This window comes from Eschrichtius robustus, chromosome 20 (assembly GCF_028021215.1).
Source record: "Eschrichtius robustus isolate mEscRob2 chromosome 20, mEscRob2.pri, whole genome shotgun sequence".
In the NCBI taxonomy this organism is placed as follows: domain Eukaryota; kingdom Metazoa; phylum Chordata; class Mammalia; order Artiodactyla; family Eschrichtiidae; genus Eschrichtius; species Eschrichtius robustus.
Window position 1 is genome coordinate 66273213 of NC_090843.1, and position 7659 is coordinate 66280871.

Genomic DNA, 7659 nt, shown 5'->3' on the forward strand with positions numbered 1-7659 from the left:
AGCGGGGGCCACTCTTCATCGCGGTGCGCGGGCCTCTCACTATCGCGGCCTCTCTTGTTGCGGAGCACAGGCTCCAGGCACGCAGGCTCAGTAGTTGTGGCTCACGGGCGTAGTTGCTCCGCGGCATGTGGGATCCTCCCAGACCAGGGCCCGAACCCGTGTCGCCTGCACTGGCAGGCAGACTCTCAACCACTGCGCCACCAGGGAAGCCCCACAACTGGACATTTTTGATAATAAGAGTGTAGCAACTCTGGACTTCATTTTTCTGAGGTCGTTGTCCTTTGGAAACTTACCTGGACTTAAACTTCAGCATCTCTTCCCCTGCACTGTGCAGCCACTGGTGTGTCTGCTCGTTTTTTTAAAATTATTTTTATTTATTCGTAGGGGTCACCCCTGAGTCTTTCTAATGTGGTAGTCAGCAGTGATTTTGGTTTAACCCAAATACTTTGAGCCTGTAGGCCTCATACCCTCTGCTGATCAGTCTGGGTTGGGGAATGCATTCAAGCCCCCCTTGGCTTTCACTTTTCCCCATGCTCTCCTGGGTCTCTCCCACTCATACGTTGCTCCCCAGTTAGCCAAGGATGTGTGGAGAACATAACTCAGCCCTTTTATGGTTTTCTCACTTCCAGGATGTCTGTCACATTTTTGACTGACCTGCTGCTTGCCCTAACTTGGCCTGCAAGCTTGGGCTGGTAAGGCTGCGTGTTTTGATCATTCATTCACAACTGAATCCACCATTTTTGGCCAGCAAAACTGTAGGTTCTTGCAGCCAATCCCACATTGGTAAGACTACTACTTCTTCCAGCCAAGGCTGAGGGGTGGGTTTTGAAGGGATGGGCGCCTCAGTCCACAAGGCCACAGACTCCTCCGGCTCCTGTCCTAAGCGCCACCAGGTTTTAAAAGCTAACACTTCTCATTTTGTTGTCTGCCTTTGCGGTACTTCCAGTGCCCTGAAGTTGTTGTTCTTGAGCATTCTCCCCAGTTTTATGGGTTTTTTTTGTTTTTTGTTCTTTGCTGCACTGCGAGGCTTGTGGGATTTTAGTTCCCTGACCAGGGATCGAACCCGGGCCCTCAGCACTGAGAGCTCGGAGTCCTAACCACTGGACTGCCAGGGAATTCCCAATTTATGTTTGTTCTTTGCAAGGAGGAATTGAGCACCTCTTTATACTGCCATCACAGGAAGACCCTCTTCTCATTCTTTATTATCATTTCAAACGAAGAAAGTGAGGCTCAAAGAGATGAAGTCACTTGCCTGAGGTCCTGCAGTTAGGAAGTAGGGGAGCCAGAATTAAACTCAGGAACTCTATTAACAAAGTTTTATTGAAGTATAATTGACATATAAGGAATTATACTTATTTAAGCCACGTAACTTGACAAGTTTTACATATGAATATGCCCGTGAAACCATCACCACCACCAAGATAATAAACATATCTACCACATGTCTCTTTCTAATTCCTCCTGCCCTTCCCTCACCTCTAGGCAACCAGTGATCTGCTTTCTGTCACTATAGTTTGCATTTCCTAGAATTTTATATAAATAGAATCGTAAGTCTGTACTCTTTTTTTCTGGCTTTTTTCACTCAGCGTAATAGAAATCCATCTATGTTGTAGTATATATCAATAATTTATTTCCTTTTATTGCTAAATATTATTCTGTTGCATTAATATGCAAAAGTTTATCTGTTGACGGACATTTATGTTGTTTCTAGATTTGAGTTATTACAAATAAACCTGCTCTGAACATTTGCGTACAAGTCTTTGTGTGGGATATGCTTTCATTTCTCTTTGGTCATACCTAGGAGTGGGACAGCTGGACCATATGGAAGGTGTGTGTTTAACGTTTTAAATAAACTTTTAATTCAGAATAATTTTAGATTTACCAAAAAGTTTCAAAGATAGCACAGAGACTTCCATATACCCCTCACCCGGTTTCCCTCATCCGTTAGTATCTTCCGTTACTGTAATTCATTTGCCAACGTGAAGAAACTGACATTGGTACATTACTATTAATTAAACTCCAGACTTTATTTGGATTTCACCAGTTTTGTCAGTAATGTCAGCTTTCTGTCCCAGGACACAATGCATGTAGTTGTCAGGTCTCCCCAGTCTGCTGTGGTCTGTGACAATGTCCCAGCTGGTCCTTTCTTTCATGACCTTGGCAGACGTGAACAGTACTGGCCAGGAGTCCTGTGGAAAGTGACAGCATGTCCTCCAACCTCGGCTTCTGATGGGTTTTACCTCAGGACTGAACTGGGGCTACGGGCTTCGGGCAGGGAGATCACAAAGCGAGGGGCCTCTCATCACACCCTCTCAGCGCGGGTGATGTCAGCGTCACCTGCTCAGGGCGGTGCTGGCCAGCTCTCTGCGGGCAGAGTTTTCTTTCCTCTTTCCCGGTGGCAGTCGCTCAGCTGGGCTCACCCTCAAAGGGGCAGATTTCGTTGCAGCTCCTTTGGGAGGGAGCGTCTGCATTTAAATATTACTTGGAATTCTTCTGTACAGCAGATTGTATCTTCTCTCTCATTTCTTTCATTTTTTTTTTGAAACTTGAAAAAAATCTAAATACATTTATTAATACCAATAAAAGTTCATTTTTAAAGGGAAAATTAAAAGAAAACAATAAAATGTAACATTAAAAACATGGTAAAGATGAAACTCTAGAAAGTGAGTTGATTGTTATGATCTGGCTATATCAATTTTATCTTGGGACTTGGTTTTCTCTTTTTTTTGAATTTTATTTTTATACAGCAGGTTCTTGTTAGTCATCAATTTTATACACATCAGTGTAAACATGTCAATCCCAATCGCCCAATTCATCACACCACCCCCCCAACCCCCCATCTCTCATTTCTTTACTCATTTACTTCACTATAGAAATAGTGTATATTTATACTTGGGTTATAATCCAACTCTGCATTATTCATGCTGTTCAAGTTGTTCCCGTTTTGGTCACTATGGGTCTTCTCTGCTTGTCTCCTGGGGTCTCTGGGCGTCGGGCGCGCAGGCGCAGTGTGGGCGGGCGCACGTAGGCGGCAGGCGGGTGCGCAGGCGCAGTGGGCAATGGGCGCCGAGTGCGCCGGAGCAAGTGCCCCGGGGCGAAGGGCGCACGTGGCCCGTGGACGGCGGCCGCACAGGCGCAGTGGGCGATGGGCGCGGAGTGCGCAGGCGCAGGTGGGCTGCAGGCGGGCGCGCAGGCGCAGTGGGCGGCGGGCGCACGTGGCAGGCGGGGCCTCAGCCGCCGCGGGCGAAATGCAGTCGTTACGCTGGCAGGTGGTGGCTGCTATCGCCGCGGGCCTCGCGCTGGCCGTGGAGGCGCTGCCCGCCGTGCTACGCTGGCTGTGGGCCGGGCGGCAGCAGCGGCCGCGGCGCGAGGTGCTGTTCTTCCCGTCTCAGGTGACGTGCACCGAGGCCCTGCTGCGGGTCCCGGGCGCCGCGCCCTCCGGCTGCCCGTGCAGCCTGCCCCACGGCGAGAGCTCGTTGAGCCGCCTGTTGCGCGCCCTGCTGGCAGCCCGCGCCAGCCTCGAGCTCTGCCTGTTCGCCTTCTCCAGCCCGCAGCTGGGCCGCGCAGTGCAGCTGCTGCACCAGCGCGGGGTGCGCGTCCGCGTGGTCACCGACTGCGACTACATGGCCCTCAATGGCTCACAGATCGGGTTGCTCCGCAAGGCAGGTAGGCCGGGCGCGGGGCCGGGGGAGGCGGGAGGCAGAACCCGGATGGTGGGGGTGTTTGGGGAGGGGGCCTGAGGACCGGGGAGACCCGTTCGCGTCCCCTGGCGGCCTTGCAAGGTCTGGGGAAACTCCAGGGCCTCCCGAGGAGCTTCTGTGCAGAGCGTCTGAGCCCGAAACCTGGGCGACAGCCCCGGGAGGGACCGAGGCTGGAAGCAGGTCGGCCAGCAGAAGCTGGTCAGGGCGCAGGTGCGCAGAGAGGCTGCGTCCGCTTAAGGACCAAAGGGAGGAAAAGGCCTTTCCCCTATCAGTTTGTTAGTGAATTTCATTTTGGAGCTTCTGAAATGAATTTTTTTAAATTTATTTATTTTATTATCTTATTTTATTTTATTTTTTGGGTGCGTTGGGTCTTCGTTGCTGCGAGTGGGCTTTTCTCTGGTTGCGGCGAGCGGGGGCTACTCTTCGTTGCGGTGTGCGGGCTTCTCATTGCGGTGGCTTCTCGTTGCGGAGCACGGGCTCTAGGCGCGCAGGTTTCAGTAGTTGTGGCTCGCGGGCTCTAGAGCGCAGGCTCAGTAGTTGTGGTGCACGGGCTTAGTTGCTCCGCGGCATGTGGGATCTTCCCGGACCAGCTCGAACCCGCGTCCCCTGCATTGGCAGGCAGATTCTTATCCACTGTGCCACCAGGGAAGCCCTGAAATGGATTTTAAAAATACACTACAACGTGGAGCTGAAATGTTTAGTTGGTGGCAGTTAATTTGTTTCTCCAGCTGCAAAATGTCAGGGAAGTCAGGTCTTTGGCCGGCCTGCCTCTCTCACTGGGGTGGGGACAGGTGAACCCGGATGTATGAATAATTTTGAAGACGTTCTAAATTCACAGCCTGCCTTACCTGTGAATTCTGTTTCCTCCTCCTGCCTCAGTGTGACGTTGTGTCCTGTGTGAGCTGTTCGGAGTCTGAACCTCGTGCCCTTCTCTCGATCACTGAGGCACCCAGGAAGGACATTCCTGCATCAGCATCTGTTTGACCTGTCAATTCTGGTGGCCGCTGTGGCCGAAAGACGCGTGGGGCCTTTAAGAACTGCCCTGGCTGTTCTCAGCCCAGCTTGCACGGGCGTCTTGCCCGCTCTCCTGATGGGAACACGCTTCAGTCTTTTGCTGCTTTTCCGTCTGCTTCCGTGTGGGCAGGGTTGGAAACCTAGTGTAAATGTTGAGGACCGTTGACTTCTGCTCTTCCTGGTAGCTACGTGTTGTCCTGATCTGTTGGTTCTTTTGATGGGGAAACTTGGCAATGTTTCGGCATAGCGGTTTTATTTTGTTTAGGTTTTCAGAGAACCGTAGAACCTCGGGTTTGGGAAGAACCTTATAGGGCCCCGCGACCAGACTCCGTCTAAACCTTGATAGCCCTCTGAGGGCATCCAGGCCGTCATTTGTCACTCACTGTTGAACCGGTCTCTCTGCGAGTCTGTGTTTGCCTGGACCGGTTCTGGCCTCTGGGGACACAGTGCTGACCAGCACAGTCCCAGTGGGAGGCTGACTGGAGCAGGAGTCCTGGAGGTGCCCGGAAGGGTCAGGAGATGTCGTAGGACAGGTACGGCTGTGCAGAGGGCGGGACATCTGCCCCGCGGCGTGACATGCATGAGGGCCCATGCTGTAGTGTGAGGAGCGGCAGGCGATCCTGGGGTCGAAGGTGGGAGTCACGAGGAGGGGCTGCCGGGCGCACCTAGGGCTCCGTGAGCTACAACAGGCAGAGAGGCTGTGTGAGCGGGGTGGTCACAGGGCCAAAGCCGCGGCTTCAGGTCCAGGGCCTGGTGTCTCCTGCGCTGTTCCCCCCGCCAGGCTTGTACCCCTTACAAGGTGCTGACTGCAGGGGGATCTGCTTCTGGGCCTGAGTGAGACCTTAGGGGCAAGTGAACCCGAGCAGATGGGTTTTGCACCAGTCGCCACTGGATCGTCCTGGAACCAGTAACTGAAGGATGATGCGGGTCGTATGCCCTGGAGGGGGTGGGGAGCCTGCCCCGGATCAGGGGCTGGGAGCAGGGCATGTTTCCAGAGGAACTGAGTCACGCGTCCCTGCCGCCACCCGGCCCTCGGCTCTGTCGTCCTCCCCGTCCCGATGCCCCTGTGTCCTCCACGCCTCCTCCTGGGGCTGGTGGGGCGGGCCCCTGCCTGACTCAGCCGCTGTCACCATCCGGACGCGGTGGTGCCCGCGAACCCGGACACAAGCACGATCAGTCACGTGAACACATGCGTGCTGCAGAAGGAGCCTGAACCCTAGCGATGGGTGGTGGGGGCTGGGGGGAGGGAGCGAAGGGCTCCAGCGTGGGGGTGATGAGGTGGAGCGCCCAGCCGGGGGCTCAGCTGGGGCGACAGGCAGCAGTGGCGTCTCACTCCTTGCAGGGATCCAGGTCCGGCACGACCAGGACCTGGGCTACATGCACCACAAGTTCGCGATCGTGGACGGGAAGGTGCTGATCACTGGCTCGCTGAACTGGACCACCCAGGCCATTCAGAACAACCGGGAGAACGTGCTCATCACGGAGGACGAGGAGTACGTGCGGCTCTTCCGGGAGGAGTTTGAGCGCATCTGGGAGGAGTTTGACCCCGCCAAGTACACCTTTTTCCCTCAGAACAGGAGACGTCGCTGAGACGCCTGCACGTGGGGAGGTGGGGCCGGCCTCCCTCGAGCTGGAGCGCCCCCCCCGGGGGCCACGGCGACATTCCCGCTAGGAGCCGCGCGCTTCCGGGGCCGGAGTCCACGTTCTGTGCGAGGAAAGCCAGTCCCGTTAAATTGTCCTTTGTTAAATGGCACAGTCCACTACAGAGTGTTGGGGTTTACGAGGAAGAGGCCATGCTGCAGCGGAAGGGCCGGGTTTTGGACCAAACGCGGGGTGCCTCCGTCAGGGTTGCGCGTGCAGGGAGGGCCACCGCCTCATCACGGAGGCCGATCCGAGCCCCTCTCCTGGTTCTGGGGCCTCCCTGGCTTCCCCTGACCCGTCGGTCCAGCCCTCGGGCCCCTCAGTGCTCCCTCAGCCCCCATCCGGCTGGCGGAAGCTGGATGGCCAGAGGGTGACGGTCCCTCCCTCCGTGCTGTCTCCAGCTCCCGGGGGGAGGGGCGGGGGATGGCACGGCGAGGAGGAGTGGCCATCATCCTTGGGAATCACTCAGTAGAAGGGACGAGCACTGAGAGCTTGGTGCTTGGCAGCCCCTGGTGTATGTGAGGTGAAGTGAGCAATCGTAACACGTGGAAACAGGAGTGTCCAGAAGCTGCTCCTGTTTCCACGTGTTAGGATTTTAACTTTTAGCATTCTCACATTCAGAGAAATTTGGTTGTGCATTTAGAATTGACCTTCACCGCGACACTCGTGGCTTTGCTCAGTATCACCGAGGCAGGACCCAGGGGTGGCCTCACTGGGCTGTCCTGGTTCCCGGGGCAGGGATGTGACATGTTTGAACTGTCCCGGAGGCAGCTCCGAAGACACCTGGACAGCAGTTGCTCTCTCCTGTCGCTCAGACCCGGTGGGCACCCCTGGGTCTCCTCCCTCATCTCCCAGCCCCTGGGGACCCTTCCCCCACATGGCGTGTTCCTCTCGATTTAAAGTTATCTCTGACTTAGAGTGTCAGATAGGTAAACCCGAAGCTTAGCTTTTCTTACTCAACCAAGGTGTACTCTCAGATTGGAAGTCACAGACATGGCTTCACAGTGACCGTGTTTCTCCCCTGAGCTGGGCCCGCCGCCTCGAATAAACGTGCTCTCCCCTAGCCGAGTAGCGTTGTGTGTTTCTGCCTTTTGTTCATTCAAATAGTGGCTACTTATTAAACAACTTCTTTTGGTGGCGGGGTGGGGGGGAACATCCAGCTATTTAGAAACCGTTGGCCAAGGCAGGAGGCCCTCGAGGAGTGAAGACTTGGGGGTGTTGCTCGGGGGACCCCCAGTGTCCTCCGAGTGTCCGCCCGGCGCGCGCGGGGCCTGCGCCTTCGTTCCGGAAGCGGGCGGTGTCC

At 55.0% G+C, this 7659-nt stretch overlaps 1 protein-coding gene across 1 annotated transcript; it reads left to right on the forward strand.

Annotated features, from left to right (window-relative positions):
- Positions 1-3248: 3248 nt before the first annotated feature.
- On the forward strand, positions 3249-7406 carry PLD6 (phospholipase D family member 6). The gene is made up of 2 exons (XM_068530318.1): positions 3249-3666; positions 6058-7406. Exons 1-2 carry the CDS (start codon positions 3249-3251, stop codon positions 6303-6305), a joined length of 666 nt encoding a protein of 221 aa, XP_068386419.1. The 3' UTR covers positions 6306-7406.
- The last annotated feature ends 253 nt before the right edge of the window (positions 7407-7659 follow it).

Coding starts and splice junctions, on each gene's coding strand:
- PLD6 (XM_068530318.1), top strand. CDS start 3,249: ATGCAGTCGTTACGCTGGCAGGTGGTGGCTGCTATCGCCGCGGGCCTC. Junction 3,667..6,057: donor CGGGTTGCTCCGCAAGGCAG/GTAGGCCGGGCG, acceptor CACTCCTTGCAG/GGATCCAGGTCCGGCACGAC.